Source organism: Falco rusticolus, chromosome 1 (assembly GCF_015220075.1).
Source record: "Falco rusticolus isolate bFalRus1 chromosome 1, bFalRus1.pri, whole genome shotgun sequence".
Taxonomy (NCBI): Eukaryota; Metazoa; Chordata; class Aves; order Falconiformes; family Falconidae; genus Falco; species Falco rusticolus.
The window spans coordinates 75,676,789-75,695,179 of NC_051187.1; the positions used below are offsets into that span (position 1 = coordinate 75,676,789).

General features: G+C 40.2%; 1 protein-coding gene across 4 annotated transcripts in view; it reads right to left on the reverse strand.

The window, feature by feature from the left end:
• JAKMIP1 (janus kinase and microtubule interacting protein 1) overlaps positions 1-18,391 on the reverse strand; it is a 247,902-nt gene that overhangs the window by 41,794 nt on the left and 187,717 nt on the right. For 3 of the 4 annotated variants that reach the window (XM_037385126.1, XM_037385097.1, XM_037385107.1), the window contains exons 11-14: positions 18,243-18,299; positions 17,661-17,843; positions 8,641-8,883; positions 7,140-7,550 (exon numbers count right to left, since the gene is read on the reverse strand). In XM_037385126.1, coding sequence (XP_037241023.1) covers positions 7,161-7,550; positions 8,641-8,883; positions 17,661-17,843; positions 18,243-18,299 — 873 coding nt within the window. In that variant the 3' untranslated portion in view covers positions 7,140-7,160. Of the gene's footprint in view, positions 1-3,902; positions 7,551-8,640; positions 8,884-17,660; positions 17,844-18,242; positions 18,300-18,391 lie in introns of those variants that run through there. The other variant, XM_037385115.1, reaches the window with a different exon arrangement.

The following is an 18,391-nucleotide window of genomic DNA, read 5'->3' on the forward strand; positions in this document are numbered from 1 at the left end:
AGCTGTAAGCAATAAAGAGCTTAATTCTGTAGCCTAGTAAAGATGTTGTGTCACCCGAGAAGAACCAGGAAGCATCGAGTCAATTGTCTGTCCGCATGCAAAAGTCAGTGCAAATCCCAGGTTCACGGAGATATCTAAAGGGGGGGACTAGAGGAACATGCTGCTCTGGGAAAGATGCACATGTCGGGTACAACAAGCAGTGATTTTCTCTGGCTCTTCTAAGCATCATCACACAAGGTACTTTCTATTCTGAATGCAATTCATATCACCTAACACACTGGGATACTTGTCCACACCAGCTGCAGCTGTGTTTCTTAGGTTTCAAAAATCTGAAGAGGTTATTGCCTCCAATACCCTCTCTCAAACACTCACTCAGAGCCAGCCATCTGCCACACACTGCTATTTCCCCAGAACTACTTGCAGAGCTCATTCTGTGGTCACCTGCCCTTTAGCAGGTTCATTTTGACAGAAATGGTTTCAGGGAGTTATCGCTTGACAGCCACACTGACAGGTTTGAGGAGATGGCAATTTCTGTTAGTGGATGGGAGGCAATAGAGCCAGGGCCGTGATGACCTATGAGATATAAATTAGAGGATGAAAACCTCTGCAGCCATCATCATAAAAAATACACGACCAAGGCCTCTACCTTCCAGGTCAGACTTGGGAATTGCCCTCCTGGAGACCATGTCTTAATTTAGTGTTGATAATGCTCAGTGTGCTCTTAATTAAAGCCTTTGGACCTTGGCTTCTCTACACTTCTCACCAGCTATAGGATGCAGACAGTACACTTTTGCTTTGCAAAATAATGAGGTATCTAGATCATATAGGAGCCATATAAAGTAGATTTGTTCTTTATTTCTGCCCAGCTCACGTACATCAGACAACCTGTCTGCTCATCGATAAACAGCCACTTGCAAAAGATCCACCATCCACACAAGATCTCTAACTAACTGTTCATTTGGAAGCCACAGCATCTTGGCACCGAAAAGGCATGTGGAATTGTAAGGGTGGCAGAGATGAGCAGACTGCAGCCCCTTGCCTCCACAGAGCAGCCACATGAGGGTGTGCAGTTTCTCCTACAAATCAGCTCCTCTGAGAGACAAGAGCAGCCCTATGCCCCCCAGGCAGAGCTCTCTGCACAGCCACAAATGAGGGGTACTCTCCAGCCTGGCACCCTCACCCCAAGATGCTAAAGCCTGCTCACCAGCAGGGCCTGTCTGCAGCCAGCTGGAAACAAAGATGCAGCTGCTGGGAGACAGAGTCCCCAGCCCACAGATGGGAAAGCAGAGAGGCAGCACCCAGCAGATGGTGGGGGCAAGGGAGGGCAACGAGAGACGGCCACATCCTCCCTTTTTAGCTGCGGCTTTCACTAAGGGTGAGAAAGAACAGCTCACAACTTTCAGCCTCGGAGCCCTGTTACAAAAATCGATAATGTGCTCCAGGAACTTCTCACTTGAAGAAGGCTTCGCCAGACAGCCATATGCTGAAAGGCCACGCGCTTGAAAGCTTCTCACTACCTTGTCCAAATACAATTACTACAAGTCTGACCCAAGTGAACTTTGAGGAATCCTTTGCTGAAATTCCCCTTTACTCCGCCCCACGTTCTCACACTGTGACCAAAAATTCAGTGGCTATGCAGAACAGATAACATCTTAATTTCTGAGTAACTGTCAATGAAATATTCCCAGTAACCCACCACAAAAAGAACTCTCTCTCTCCATCCTTAGATACTTGACCTGATTGACTAATGGCTTGGGCATTTCTGTTTCAGTGCCTGGGAAGCCAGCTGCGCTGGATCACCAGACTGAAACCGAGCTGCTGTGGCACCCTGGTGAACCTGACCCATCATCTGTAATGGGATCCTCCAGCTCTTTTTTCCTACCCATCCCCAGCCCCCTTCTTTTTAAGGGCTGCTTGCTTCACCAGCCATAACATGTTCTCTCCAGGACTTTCCACATGGCACTGAGCTTTCCAAACGCAGACAGGTTGTATTGCATGGAATAGGATAGTGGCTACATGTTCGAGAGATCTTCAACACGGGCACAAGTCAGCCTAGCTTCCACGGTGGGAACCTGGCATTTTCCCTGGTGCCTAACTCCAAACCAGTAAAGGTTCAATAGTTTATGCATAAAAAAACAAGGCAAAAATGTACTGAGAATATTTTATACAACCACAGATCTTTTTTCATCCCTTCTTTCAGCAGCAAAAGAGGCAATGGGGAGGATAAGGTGCTCCAGGGTGAGTGCCCCCCCTTGCCCTGGTCCCATCTACACTCGGGCTGGCAGGCAGAGCGCACGAGTGAGCTGCCTTCCCATGGAAACTGATGCATTTGGGAGAGGGAAGATAGATTGATACACACCTGGATTTTAACCTGCAGTAGAGTCAAGGTTCAACCAGAACTTCCACTGCATAGTCTTATTTCCTCTTAACTTAAGGTTTAAATTCACTCTTTAAAATAATAATTTTAAAAAAATAAACAAATCAGCCTCTTCTCATGTCCCTACCGCTATTAGCAAATCCCAACAGAGAGAGGAAAAATGAAAGGGGGAAGGGGAGAAGAGAGAGAAAGATCTGTGGAAAATGACTTCTCCCCATTATTTTATCCTACCTTTATTTATGTCAGCCCCGTGCAATTATATATAGATATATGTGTATGCACATAAACAATATGTACATATTCATATGTAAACGAACACATTATTCTAGGGTTCACCATTATCCTGACTGACAGGATCAGAGCCCCAGATTGCGGAAAGACAATGTTCCTAGCTAAATGTAACAGGCCAAAGGTTCTGAAATACTCCATTTTCTGTCCTAGCCTTTCGTGTTCTCTTTATTCCCAAGAAAAAGCTCATGCAAGAAAGATGGACTTAAATCAATGCTACCAGCTGCCTGACCTGCTGAGAATATAGTTGTAGAAACAGATGTGGGAGTTTCTTGGTTTAATCGGGCCTTAAGAGGAAGGTCTGCACTGTAGAAATCTTTCATGCATTATCTGGTTTTAATTAGGAGCTTTAATATCCATCAGCTTAAGGGCTAAATGAAAAGGCTGCTACTAAGAAGATATTAGTGTTTTTACAAATCAGAATTGCTACCCAAAAAATAGAAACACAATTTATTAAGGACTACAGAATGTTTAACCATGGGCAACTTGTTTTTGTTCTGACCCATACAAATATCAGTCCTGAGTAGGGTACCAAGTTAGCATGGGCTGAGCATCAGATCTGATCCTCAAATCCCTATTGTGCACAAAAGCTTTTCACAGCACAAGATAAGCAATAGATGGGGAGTGGCAGGCTTCCAGAGCCTGCAGTTTCTACAAATGTTTAATCTCCAGGAGAAACTAGAGCAGACATCGGCGCTTACTTTAAAGACACTGAGTCCTGATTTCTTCCCTAGTTTCCAGCGCCTTTCAGGCCTTCTCCAGCAGACCAGTTCTCAAAGAGGGATGCAGACCCTTCCACCAATTATGACCAAACCATGTCTGTTTAGATGTTTCTAAAATGTAACTGGCAACAGACTTTACCTTTTGAACCTCTATAATGAATTTTTGGTAGTTAAGTAAGACTGCATGCACAGGTGAGTGTAGACAAAATACAGAGCAATTTATTATTTTTTTAAATATTATGGATGCTGTTTTCCTGAAAAATAAGAGGAATAGAAGTAGTCATCTAATACAAGAATTGCATTGGCTAAAGAGAACTTTCTTTAAAATACACATGATGTGTCATTGTGTCATTGTAGGTATTCTGTTTCTTTTCATCTGAACATAAAAACTGGCAGTAGGTTCCCTCTCCTACCAGGGAAAAGCAAAAGAGATGAAGCACAAGTGCAGGAGAATTATTAGGTTTTTTTGATTACATAAACCTGCTTGTTCAGTGTTGGGAGAAAGCGATGAATTCTTTTTTCCTTTTTTTTTACCTGTCATACGAGAATGGCTATTCCTTTCAGTGGTTTCTGATTGTCAGATTTCAGTTCCTCCCTACAAAGAGGGTACAAACTACTTTACCATGTATTTGTAGGCTCAGGTACACCATGAGTTTCCTTTTTGAAGTTTATTTTTCACATGGCCCTTAAAAAGCACTATGTACCATTTCAGGTTTCTAATTCCATGCATTGCACTTATATTCTATTTCTGAGGAATACTTCTGTTAAAACTAGAGGGAACAGAGATCACTTTGCTGCTAAAATGAGATATTTTGACTTTAGTACTGGAGAGTTCAAGTACAGAAAATAAGAACTGGGCAAATATTGCCTGAATACATTAATAAACACTCACTTGATGTGAACTACTGATCCTAGCTAAGAGTTTTCTGTGCTGTTCTTTGTAAGCAGAAGAGTCTGCATGGGAAGCAGGCTCAGTGACATCTGTTGGTAGGAAGCATGCTGCCATCCAGCCTCCTTCCAAGTGTCCTGACTGTTCAGTCAAGTATGGATAATGTGCTTGACTTGGGTGGGTCGATGGATGACAAACAGCAGATCACAGGTGACTCAACACAAGTCAACTGTTCAGATGTGTGCTGTAAGCACATTGCTACTGATCACCCTCAATTTCATAAAACCCTAAACCATTTACAGAATACGGGGCGATATTAATTATTCTGTATGAGTCACTCAGCAAGCTCAGAATCCCAAAGGACCTCAGCTTGGCAGGACACCAATATACAAACCATCCGGCCTCTGTACATCTTGGAGCTGGTTTCTATAAATGACTGTGTTTAAAGAATTTGAAGGACCTTGTTTCCCGGTGCAATGCATCATCTGATCTTCTCGTACATCAACTGGCACATTATTTGGCATAATCTGACTACCACTTCTCATTTGCCCATTCAGTAGTGGGAAAAAATGGAGTAGGACAGAGGTTTAAAGAAAACCACTGCAGTGTCTGAAATCTCACATTTTTACTTAAGAGAAATTAAGAGCAGCTAAAACAGTGGGCCAAACGACAACTGTGGCACCTGCACAAATATAAACGATGCTTTCTAGTAGGATGAATGTCTTAACAACTTATAAACACAAGGAGCTGCAGGATTTTAACTGAGATCTGTTGACTTGTGAAGCAAAGCTACAAAGTGCCAGCACAGAATCCATTTGCCTGAGGAATTGCTTGAGTCCATTTTGCATTGCGGTGCTTCAGTGCAGGTAATATGCTTGCAAATGTCTGTCTGCCATCTACACCTGTGTGTGTCTGCAGCCCTTGTTCAGAAAATTATTAATTCCAGCAGAAGGAAGAATGGGGCCAAATAACCTAATTAGCTTAAAACGAAGACTGATAGTTTAAAATAAACCATACTTGCCTTTGATAGAAAGGGACTGGACTGAGAAAGGCTTAATTTCATGGTAAGTTACTACGCTCTCAATCACAAAGTAGATAGCTACACTAGGATAACAAAGACTTACTACCTTCTTATCACAGGGTATTATTAACACCCATATTTTACTAGCACACTTCACGCATTATGATCTGACCTCCAGACTGAACTACCAGGCTTTTTTACTGTCAGCAAGATAAAGCTCCAAAAAAGTTTTCGCAAGTGCTAACTCTTCAAGCATCATTTTATCAATGTAAAAGTTACCACGTTAAATATTTACGAGTGGTTTTGCACATCAAAGTATCTTAACATTTGACAAGACAGCTGGTGGCTGGGTATCAGGTATATCTACTATCAGAAGTGCTGGGCAGGTATTAGGAAGAAAAGACACATGAAAACAGAAGCCCAGATTTTGGAACCTCAGTGGTGTCTCCTTTGCTTAGACAGTGCTCCAAAACATCACTTCCAGGAGCTATTTCCTTTGGCATCTGGTGTGTATTTACTAAAGACATGCCGGATGAAGACCAATTCAGTTACTACTGTAAGCAATTGCACTGCTACCTTACTGAGCAAATGGAGACAGGTTTCCCCCAAAAGTGTGAGTGTGTGCATTAATATTTCTTCAAAAGCAGTCATTTTGATTTTGGCTTCCAAAAAGCAGCATCAAACAAAATAGTAATGCACTATGAACCAGCTGGGGCAATCAATGGTGGCAGAGGAAAAGCACAGGAACAGCGCCACATATTACTGTGTGTTAAAAACACCCTTTTCTAACAAAAGTCATTAAAAATAAAGATAGCTGGGACATGTGAATAATGGAGGTTTTCCAAAAGTGTTAACTCTGGTGGGATCCCAGTATAAATCAGTGTTTTGGGGAATTTACAACTATGCTCAGTTAAACTTCCCAGAGTCAACTGGTGTTAGTACACACACGTACTGGCACAGACACTCTTCTCTCCTCCCTCCCATAACCAAGATCCATTAAAGGTTCATGCAGCCCAGAACACAACTATTTCTGAGCCAGACTATGAGAAAGCACTGCCACAGCTGTGCTAGTGCAGGTGGCCTGGCGCTGCATCCCCTTCTCCCTGTTGTAGGTGTAGGGCTTTGGCAGCCCAGGGTGCAGTCTGAACCATCCACCCCTTGAACTCAGACATTACTGCACTCGTGCTGCCCAAGTGGTCACCTGAAGAAAGCGATCAGGGACACATCCAGTAAAACTACTCAAGTTAAGCTGCAATTTGTTACTGAAAAGTAACAACTTTTTACAGGTGCTACCATCTGCAGGAATACATTGAGTATCCTGCTGTACGTCAGCTTATTAAAAAAAAAAAAAAGATAAAATAAAAAAAAAATACAAGACACTGAAGAAACACTAACAGCATAACTACCCACCAATTTCTGTAAAATGGATTTCTAGGAAGTCCGTGACACCACATTTTCTTAACTTCTAGAGCAAACAGTCATGTGAGGCCGATGTTCTTTCAGAACTTGCCGCCACACACCGAAGATATGGGTTATACATAAAATATAACAGCTATCTAATAGATTGTTTCACAGTCTCAGTTAACAGAAAAGCAAATCATAAAAAAGCAGTGAGAAAAAAAACGGGGAGGCAGCCTGGCTACTGAAAAATCCATAGGCTTCAGTGACCTCAAATGTTCAAAGAAATTTTGATCACAGAAATTATGACAGCTATTTTCATGTAATTTCTCCAGTCATCTCAAACTAGTTGCTAGACCATGCTAAACAGAAAAATATCTTTGTTTTACAAAGTTTTTAGTACATCTGTAACAATGGGGAAATCACATTGCTAAGATGCTTTACCTTGTTTTATTTCTGCGGGTTTTATTCTTTCCTGTGTAGCGGATTTCTCCCCACGGGATTTCGACCTTTATTACTTGCTGACAACACGTCTGACAAATAGCTTTTTGCTGTGGTAGCTGAGGTTGAGCCATCTGTTTTTTCTCTAGAGGGCCATGCCTTATTCATAACGGCATTTCTCTGTTTCGTTCCCTGGGGAATAGCACCTGCATGGTGATTTCCGATTTGACCCCAATATACATCATCACATTTCAACAACCGATCCCTCCCCTGTGTGGCCCAGAAAGCATTACGCTCCGGAGGCACCAGTGCATCCTTCATCCTTGACAGCAGAGGCCAAGGGGGTTCCTCATGGATCATGGGCAGGTTGCAGTCAGCCTTGGGATTTGACTTGGAGGAGACAACCGAAGGTATCTGAGGAGGAAAGAAGGAAAGAAAACATAACCTTGGATGTCCCAGTGTGTTTCTGTATGTTACATGGAAACAGGCCACTCCATGCACCATGGCTGATTTCAGATGTAGGTTCCCATATAATTGTACAGTAGGCCTGTGTCACACTCTCATTGGTATTTAATTAAAGCTCATGTGATGTATATACAATAAAAATTCCCTGCATTAACAAAGGTTGGGTCAGTCAGAGAGCTACTTATATTCTGCTCTCCATAATGATTTTCTTTTATGACAATATTTTCAATGATCCTTTTTATATGCGACTGCGATAGAGAAAATGACTGGGAAACTGGATTTGAATGTCACATATATCCCCTGGACTAATTAACATGCTATCAGAATTCTGAGTCACCATTTCAATGTATAATAAATTTTTTAACTAAGAGGAGATTTCAGTGTCTTGCATGATTTTTTCAACTATTAATGCAAAACCCAGAAACTACACTTTTCCTTGTTTTATTACATTTATTTTAATCCAAGATTATAAAGGGAATTCAATAGAGTAGTATTTGTAACTACTCTAGTTAACTGGCTCCAGTAATTGCATACTTGAAATTCGTTTTCATATAGTTATGGAGAGGTTATGTTCTCTCAGAGAGGGTAAAATCTCCTGTGTGTTTAGTTTAGCAGCAGACTGTCACAAATGCAATTGCAATTGATCAGCTCTGTTCTTAACAGGATTCCTGCAGTTAATGGAAATTACTATAAAGAGCTTCAGGGCATAGGAATAATTGGATCACTGAAAAAAAAAAAAAGACTTGTAGGAAAAAAGGTAGGACAAGAGCAACATAACAACTTTTTTTCTTTTTAAGCATCCAATCACTTTCTTAATAACCTTTTAATTATTTTTACAAACCCTAAGCCATTCCTACACAATGGGGAAAAAAATGTATGATGAAAAACATTAAGCATTGATCATCGTTAGCTTGTTTAAACTAACAATCAACTGTGCATCTCTGGAAGCAATCATTCAAATACCTATGTGATCTATAAAATGTGTGCCAAGATTAATAGATTTCACTAAACTAAAAACTATGAGAAAATTTTTACTGACCTGGCAATTTTTGCGATGGTTTTGCCTTAGTTCTCGATGCAAGGCTATGATCCTCTCTGGGCTTGTTAATTTGATAGGAGAACCAGCATACATGTTTGGAGTGATGCAAGAACTATGGATGCTATCCACCTTTTGCTGAGAGTCTGCAGGTATTGACCCAGTCATCCCGTTCCCTTTGATGCTTGTCTCATGACCCTCTGGCTGCCCATTGGCCTCTGAAAGGTCTGTGGAAGAAGGCAGCACCTGCAAGAGAAGACACCATTTCAAGAAATTCAAGCTAAATGAAGTTTTCCAATGCTGTTCACAGAAATTAAAAGTAAATAAACTACATTTATGAAAATAAGAAAAAAGATAATATACCAATTATTTTAAATGTGAAGCATTCCTGCATCTGTCTAAAAAGGACTCCTGTATTCATCAAATCTTCTCCAAAACAAAATCTCTAAGCTTCAACTAGAGCTGGTATTTGCACCTGGATATTAAGAAAACCCAGATAAAAAATAGAAAAAAAATCTATTTTTAAAAATTGCCTAGTGCTAGGTCTCCCCTTCAAGAATCTCAAAATTTCTAACATAATTCTTTCACACACATTCTCTCACTCCATCCTACACAAGAAATTCAGCTTCGTCTACTTAGAAATGCTCAAGAAAGTTAAGATGAATGGATTTAGTCTATTAGTTCAACTGCATGAACTTTTACACAGACCCTCCTATTCTGAACCAAAGTAATATTAATTCAGTTGATCTTATTTCACCTCCAAATCAACTTTAACATCAGAACAAATGTTATTCTTGAATATCTTCACTCAAATGAAGCCAAACTTAGAGAGAAATGGTAGTTGTTTAATTACGCACTTTTTCATAACATCTGCAAGGAGGAAAAGATCTCCCTGAACATAAATGAGTATCACAGGGCAGGGGTATTTTATCTACAAATGCAAATTTATTAAAACTACAGGATCAGTGTTACGTTTTTTCTTGTTATTGCACAGAAAAAACAAATATGAGACTGTTAACAACAGTTTCAGTCTGTGGGTTTTTAAAAGTTATTTATTTATTTCCAAAATTAATACATTTGATTATGAGTTATCACCTCATGGCCATTAGTCCTCTTGCAAAAGCTCCGAAAATGCTAATACTATAAATACGCCAGGTCAGAAATAGTTACTTAATATAAAATTTGGTTTGCTCTGCACATCTTTAACAAACATTAGGTACATAATTTGTGTCCATTTAAAAAAAAATAAAATAATTCAAAGGATTTTAAAATGCTGCAGTGGTGTAAGATTGCTGTGATGTGACCCCACAAATAGGTGAGTATTTATTGACAAGCTCATGCATCAAAATATAATTCTATTATGGCACGAAGAAGAATGGACAGTGTGTAAGTTGTTGCCATTGCCAGGAAAAGAAATTTGACTGTCCTGCAGGAGTGATCACTGTGGAGCTTTATGAGAAACATGCTGCTTGCAAGCAGCTTAAGAGCAGCTCCAGCATCAGGGTTAAATCATATAGGTATCAGTGGTGCCGTACCATCCCATAGCTTTTGAGGTGATGCTGAATCCCAGCTGTTGACAAGTACAAGCCACCCAGACCTGGAAAAGCTCATTGGTCTTATCTCCTGTTAGTAAACTGAACCTCAAAGCTCATGGGCTCCCTGAAGTATGTGTCTTACGATACTGAAGTACACCAGCACCCTGGTATTCAGCTCGTGGGGTCAGGAGGGTGGGCTGTGCCTGTCCATCTCCGGATGCAGTGTGCTGCAGGACAGACCCTCCCCCAGGGTACACTGCTTAAGGAATCCAAACACCCCCAGGGAATGCTGCCTTTTGTACCATTTTATCTTCTGCTCTTGGCTCCCCACCAGGAGAGGAGGGAACAATGCTGCTGAATTCTGCCCGTTGGTCCCGTTGAAGCAGCAAATATGGCATGTTTGGCCAGCTGTGACACTCACCAGGAGCAGCTGCCACCTAGGTCACTTACTTTGGGCTCAACAACGAGCTAGGGAGCAAGACAGTGACACCCAGGAACTGAAGGACTGGTCATACTGACCAGCTCTGGGCACAATTGGGATTGCTGCTCTTCCCTAAAAGACTAACTTCATCTACACTGATTACAGAGGGGGCTGTGCCACTGTCTGGATACAGTGTTCATTTAGGTAGGACGGCACAAACACCCGCTCATATCCCAGCATCATCAGCTGGAAAATGAAAGCTATGCATTTGGATGTTCCCCTACAAACACAGAAGCCAAAGGCAGCCTCAGAAGTCCTTGGTTTCTAACCAAGGTTATAAGTGCAGGATCTCTGCCCGGCGCTCTTAAAAAATGCCAGCTGGCTGAAAGCAACGGAGGGGTTACAGAGGGCATCCATGAAACGTTTTAAAGGCATAAAGAGATGGGTTCTAAAATTATTTGATGAGAATTTCCTCACTACAGGAAGCACAGTTAGAGGCATCCCTGGTGAGAGATGAAAGTCAGCAGGAGCAGAACCAGCTCTGGAGCTCAATGACCCATGCAAAGGCAAATCACTGTCCCCCTCATAGACTGGGGAGCTGGAAAAGCTACTAGAGAAATTGCAGCACCAAATCAAAACTGTGACACTGGCACATTTCATTTCTAGAAAAATAACCTCCTTGCAGGGTCGTGCCTTTCTTTCAACTGTTCAACCCACACACTCTTCTAGCTCTTGGGTTTAATGAATTCTGCTGCAGCCAAAGTAGTGAAATTCAGTAGAAAGGTAGGTAAATGTAGTTGCTACTACACTGATGAAGCTTTCACAGTATGGTCTGAGCTATATTTGAATATTGGTATGATTCTCTCAAAAAGGCTCATCTTCAGTGTTTCATAAGACTGTGAAACACTAAAGATCATATTTTCTGTAGCACTGTGGGTGTAGCTAAGCAAAAATCCTGCATTTTGTCTCAACCCCCGGCTATTAATGTCTTCTTTTTTTTTTTTTTTTTTTTTTTTTTACAATATTGATTCTGTTGATTCTGTTTTCCTTTGATAATTTTTGCTTTCCTCTCAAGTTCCCACAAATGACCCCACCTAGGAAGAAATGAAAACACTGTGGTATTCCACCAAAGCTTCAGAAGTGAAAACTTGCATAATGCCAGGTTCTATAAGGGATTGACATTAAAACCAAAATACATCACCTCCCCCCAACAAAAATAAAAAACCCAGTGGTGCCAGAGATAAGAATAAAATGTTTTAATTCACCTGGATATTTTTAATTGCATGTTTTATCTTATTCTAAATTATAACATTTATCAAAAAATAAAGGAAGGTTATTTTTTAAAGCTTTTCTTTTTTTCATCATGGCTGTTACTCTACTTTGCATTTACTGCTGTAGACAAACGCATGCTGTTATGCACAAATTAGAGCAAAAAGCACTGTTAAAATATCTGTATTACGTATGCAGTCAGGAAACAGATCTAAATTTTTGTCACCCAAACCCAATTTTACTTTAAAATGGCACTAACTTTGAGTATGTACCCTCTGTACTAACAGCTGTTTACATAATTATTGAACAGCTTTATCAGTTCTTTCACTGGAAAGACCAACTTGCCATTAACTGTTTTTAATCCATATATTATATCCTTCAGTATTTTTAGTAATGTGTCTGAAGGTCAAAAATAACATATCTCTCAGCAATGACTTTTACCCTTCTTAAAAAAAATTACCAAATAAGAAGCACCATCTCCTCCCTTTCTTCTCCTTGGAATCCCAACATTTCAAGTCACATTTTCTGTAAAGTCAGAAAAAGAAGCCTCTTCCTGCAAAAAATTTTGTCTTGAAAGGTTCCTTGGTCTTGATCATCATGGTCCCCAAAAGACTGAAAACTCAAAGGTAAATTCATCCTCCCCTCTGAGGGGGGGACTCATCTGACCCAGGCATATGTCCTCCTGGTCCCCTTCGCAAACAACGAGTCCAAAATGTACAACTCTTCTCACCTTATCTCAAGCAGATATGCAAAATGGGCAGGATGCTTCCTTGTAAGTTCCTCTTTCTCTCCACTAACTATGAAAAGAAATAGATAAACTACCACGGCTGTGATTGTCTGAAGTACAGACATCAAACATGAAACATATCCCACCCTCAGTGCCAGAAAAGCTTCTGATCTCACCAGCCACACACAAATCATTTCAAGGAGATCATCACAGAATGTTATTTCAGGCCTGTTTCCTTGAAATGTGATTCACAGGAAAGCAGTAAGTGGTTTCTTGCAGAGAAATGAGTAGAAATAGAAAAATAATAATAAAAAAAAATCCCAAAACATTGTTCTACCAAAAAGTATCCCAGAAGAAATTCCCTGACACAAAAGAGGATTAATCTATACTATTCTCCAAATTTATTGCCTATTCTGTAAAACAAATAAATCACTACACTGGACATATTCTATGCCTGGAGCTTTCCATCCATAAGGTTTAAGATGACTCCATGAAAAGCAGTAAAAACCACTTCCATTTATCCCCATATTCCTTGCACAAATTCCCTCTCAGCCCTGAGAAATGAGGGCAAGTTGTTGCAGTAGTTTCAGATCCACTATGGAAAGAATATATAAAATATGTCAAGTCAAAGCCTTTCAGTGCAAGAGAAATCGATGTGCCTGAGTACAGCAGTGTTATCCATTACAGCCATCAGCAATCAGACAGAGACTGTTGGCTCAGTCATTTGAGGGAAAGGACTGAACACATGCCCATTTCTCCACACACACCCCAAAAGAGAGAGAAAAGCCCCCAAAATACTGCACAGCTGCCCTGGCTGGGAGGAGCCCACGTGAAGGCAAGCCAAGCTCACTTGCTCCTCTGTGTGGTTCTCTTATATATCAAAAGCAGCGTGGACACAGCCTCATGCTCAAGCTAGTCAAACTGGGAAAAGCCTGTTTCTTAAACTGCAATAGACACCTAAATTCAGAAAAAAACTGGAGCTTCCCCTTTCACACTTCCTATTAGTTATCTGGAGCATCATCTTTTGCTTCCCACTGACCAACACAACCAAAGCAGGTGTTGCAAAGCCCGGTCTCAGCCCTTTTTTGTTTGCCATTTATTGAACATGAATGTCTAACATCAGTTGATGAATGCTGTCCTGTGTGCTTTCCACTGGGAAAGGCAGAAAAGCAGTAACTGTTAATAATGCCCTTGAACTAATTCTACAACAGCAAGTAAAGCAAGATAAGGCCAAGGCCTTTCCAATTAAAAAAAAATAAAATAAAATCAGCATTTAAGAAATGATGATTAAAATGAGATATGACAAAAGGCCAAAACTGACCACATATTTTCGTTCTGACACTGGGCTTGTGAATCCCAGTTGTGGCACTGAGCCGAGTGCCGTGTGTACCCACTGGTGGCAGCCTTTGTCCCTGGGACGTGTCCTCTTCAGACACATGCCTTTCATTTTCCAAACACCGAAATGAAACAAGGTTTTAATTATTTCAGTTGCTCAAATTTACTATTGCTCCACTACAAGGGGCTTCAATGGTTTCTCAGTTCTGTTTTTTTTTTAAAGGAAAATATATCACAAAGTCCTGGAAATTAACTTCTTAGTGTCTCCAAAGATTTCAAGTCCATTGTTAGACATACATCGTCATTCCTACGGCTCCCCAAAAGGCCATTTTTTCTCAAAATTGAGAGGCAGCTTTTCTTCACCATCCTGCACACACTTTTTGCTTTCACTACAGTGACATAGATTTTTTTCTCTGGATGAAAAAGAATTGAAATAAAACTCCTTCTGTGCAATTGTATATGTTTATTAGGATAAAACAAGCTAAAATTAAATTAAATTATACTAAATTATTCAATTCAACCAAATTACAAATAAAGAGCTTCACAGTGCTCAGTTTTATGGTGAGGAAAAGTCATTAAAAATCTAGTCTTCTTTACATGGACTTGGAAAGAATATTAAAAGAAGGAAAATTGACTTTCTTTTTGAAACATTACTCTAGTGTATATCTGGCCTCAGTGAAGAGCACACTGATGGAACAAGATCTTGAGATACTACATGATTCAAGTAAATTTTATTTCTCACTCAGAAACATTTGAATGTAACACTGGGCTGTGAAAATAATCAAGAATGACAGAACTCAAAATGCATGCTGCTCTGCTCAGCTGAACTGATTTGAAGCCCTGAGTTAGTGCAAATGAGCAAAATAAAGCCATCAGGACAACAAGTGATTTATTGTGTCCAAGAACAGTCTCAAACGCTGAAAGTGAGGTCTGAAGAGAAGCTCTGAAGATGATTAGTTTTGCATCACACTGTCTTCATGTTTTAGTATTTTAATTGGGGTGAACATTAGGAAGAAAATATTTCTGACACAAAGAAGGGAATGATCAATCATCTGTTGTGTCCTGAATGAGCAAAGAACTGAAGTTCACTTTTGTCTTTAAGCATGAGCAACTTGTTGATGCCTGTAAGCCCTCCACCGAAGCTGGAGCTTCCTAGCACACAACTAAGGCAGATCTATCCATTATACATGTAATTCCATATTGAGATAAAAAAAAAAAAAAAAAAAAAAGAGTTCTTAAAAGAATTTAAAAACATATTTTCTTCTGAGAACCAGACACAAAGTTTTCTACAGAGCTACAAAAGGCCAGGCACTGAACTGAATGCAGAGTCCCCTTTCCTTTCAGAGTGCCCTGGATCAGCCCGTCATTCATCACTGCAAACTTTCAGCTGAAATTCATCAGTAAGCCAAAGCAGGTAGGTCTGCTGTCAGTGTGTGACAGGCTTCCATTTGTCACTGGGTCCAGAAATTCATAAAGCCAATTGCAAATCTTTAATTTAAAAAGGAGGGGGGGAAGCCAAAAAAAAGCCCCTCACTTTACCAGGTTTTTCCCTAGAAGCATTCAAATGTTGGGAATGATTTAGAAATGAAAATCTGAGTGGAAGGAAGGGAATAAGCTTTCAAAGGAGTTTCACATAAGTAAAAGCGGGACATAGCTCTGGAATTTTAGATGTGAATTCCAGTGAGAGTAAGAGTTGCAGTGCAAAAATGAATCCTCAAAGATGAAAAGTCAGTTCAGTCTAACATATGTCTACAGAATTCAGTGCAGGATTTTTAAAGCCAAATGACGTACCACATGAATATGAAAGGGTCTCTCTTCTTCTTGAGTGTAACCATTATTAATTAAATCAGGAGTCATGATGCTTGGACATTTTCTCACTGAAATGTTTTCCACTGGAAAAGTGATCCACAGAAACCTAAATTGTTCACAGGAACATACAGATCTGCCTTGGCAGGAAAGGTTTCCCCTATTACACGTGGAATTACTTATCACAGTACTTATCACAGACCAGAATGATCTGAAGCTCAGTGTCAAGGTGCCCAGCAAGAACCCGTCTGTTCTCTGCATGATCCAACAACCCAGGCTTGAATCCTAGTGTGCCTGAGCCTAAGTGAGACCTCTGGCCATTGCAGAGCTGGATACTATGGGAAAGGGTTTGTGCCCCACTTAGTATGAATAGCTAAATATCTCTTGAAGCAGGGAATTGAATGTGGGGATTCTACACTGCAAATGAATTCACTGGCCATCAGAGTACAGATTCTCTCCTGCTGCAGCTGCTAGGTTTTGTGATAATTAGACATTCAGGGAGACAGTGTGTGTGTGCACAGTATTTTGATATTTATTGTATTGGGAAGCTTTACACTAATGCTCATTTATCACAGCAATGTCTGAGGAAGTGTCTGGAGGCAGTGAGGTATTGTCTCCCTTCTGGCAGATGAGTTACTAACTACTGTCACATAAAGCATTCATTCTCAGTGTGAGCTTGGGTGAGACCCAGATGACATACTCCAAGAAGACATAGCCAGACACAGAATCCTGTTCTGTCCTGCAACTAGGGATGAATCTACCTTTTCCTTAACATGCCGTTAAATTATTTCTTGCCACAGAAACAAGTATGACTGAGTGGTAGCTTGCGGCACGTAATAACACTAGAAGAATAAGCTGCTTCAGAGGGATACAGAATACCACGCTGTGTGTAAAAATGTAAAATAATCAGAAAAATAATCCTGTGGATTTACTACACCATGTGCCCATTCTGTGCACCTTTACTTCTGCTGATGAAAAATAGATGTCAGTGTCATTAAAAAATAAATTATTTTTATGTACTCATTTTGCAGTGCATCGTGTGAGCTGAAGTTCAAAACATAGTATGAATCTATGTCCTGTGTCCTGTCATGGCAGGCAGCCACTTCCCCAATATTTTACAAATGTGTAACACAAAATATTTTTCTTCCTTCCCTTTTAACTATACTTGAGTATAGTAGACACAAACATTACCAAATATTGTTTGGGTATTTTTATAGGCTTTGTTTAAAATAAGAGAGAGAAAACAAGGGATAAAAAGAGCTTGTCTGAAGGTTACTGAAATATTGCAAGAAAATTCCTGTTTCTCCAGCTTGCCGGATTCAGATTCCTGTCCTTAAGAATGTCTTCAAGCAGGTGTTACTCAAAAAAAGCAAAGTATATTCCCAGCATCCCAGCTGTTAATGATAACACTGAACAGAACCAGGCATGAAGCAGAGTGTATCCCGCCAGAATTACTTTCATCTTGCCAGCGAAACACATTAACTCACTCCCTTCTGAATATGAATGTCCGCTGAGTTGACTTAAATCTTAAAATGTTTCATTGTAGACCTTTTTTTTTAAATTATTTCTTCAGAAATTTGAGACGATGCATTGTGCAGGAAGAAAATGGAAAATTCATATTTGAAGTGAAATTGAATAATATATACTGTATTATCCACTAGGACACTTTGTCAAAATATCAGGGAAGTGTTTTTTACATGGAGCACGGATATACTTTGTGATAAGCTCTTCAAGTTTTAAACCCTGACAAGAACAGCAGTAAAATGGCCAACTCTACCAACTTGTCTGAAGCAATATTTATATTTATATATATATTAATGAAGTATATTTTATAGCTACATACTGAGTCTCACTAAACACTTAAAAAAAATCATGGACTTAATACAGTACTGAAAACAGAAGGATCCTACAAGGAAGTACAAACGCTTACCTCTTGGTCACACACTGGTGTAAAGGTGGCTGTGTACTCGGCCAGGGCCACGTCATTCACCAAGTTTTTCACCTCTTCATCAAAAGCAGAGTTAATAATTCCTTGCCTGTGACATTCGCCATGCAACCTTTTAATGAAGCTGTTCCTTTCCTGGCACTTGCGTGTGAGAGAAGCCAGTTTAGCCTATATGGCACGAACATATATACATTGTTTTCACTCCCTGTTGAGACTGCAAGATTATATTTTGTGTCTGATCTGTAATTTCACATGTTTTGACCCAAAGCTATAGATTGCATTCCTATGCTTCTAGGCTATTAGGTGCCTCTGCACCTTGCAACAGCAATATGCATGCACAGATAAATTGGAAAGAGACGTTTCCTTTCCATGTGCAAGGTTCTCCTTTGGGCTGAAGAGTATCCCGTAGCAATAAAGTCAGCAAGCCCTTGCCTATAAGCCCAATGCCCAGCATCTTTAGGGCTAAGTCAGGGGCAGCTGCATAAGGCAGGCACATGCACCAAAGCCTGTAAGCAAAGGGGTACACCTCTGCGTAGGTCCTGCACTGCTTTCAGGAAAATACGGTACCTTCAGTGGAGCTAGTGCCAACTTCATTTCAGACTTTCTCTTCTGAAGTTCTTTTTCCTGAAAGATTGAAAAACATTCTGCATTAATTTATTCGAGACTCACTTTAAAATACTGTAGCAGTGTGTCGATATTTGTTTTAGACCTGGCTT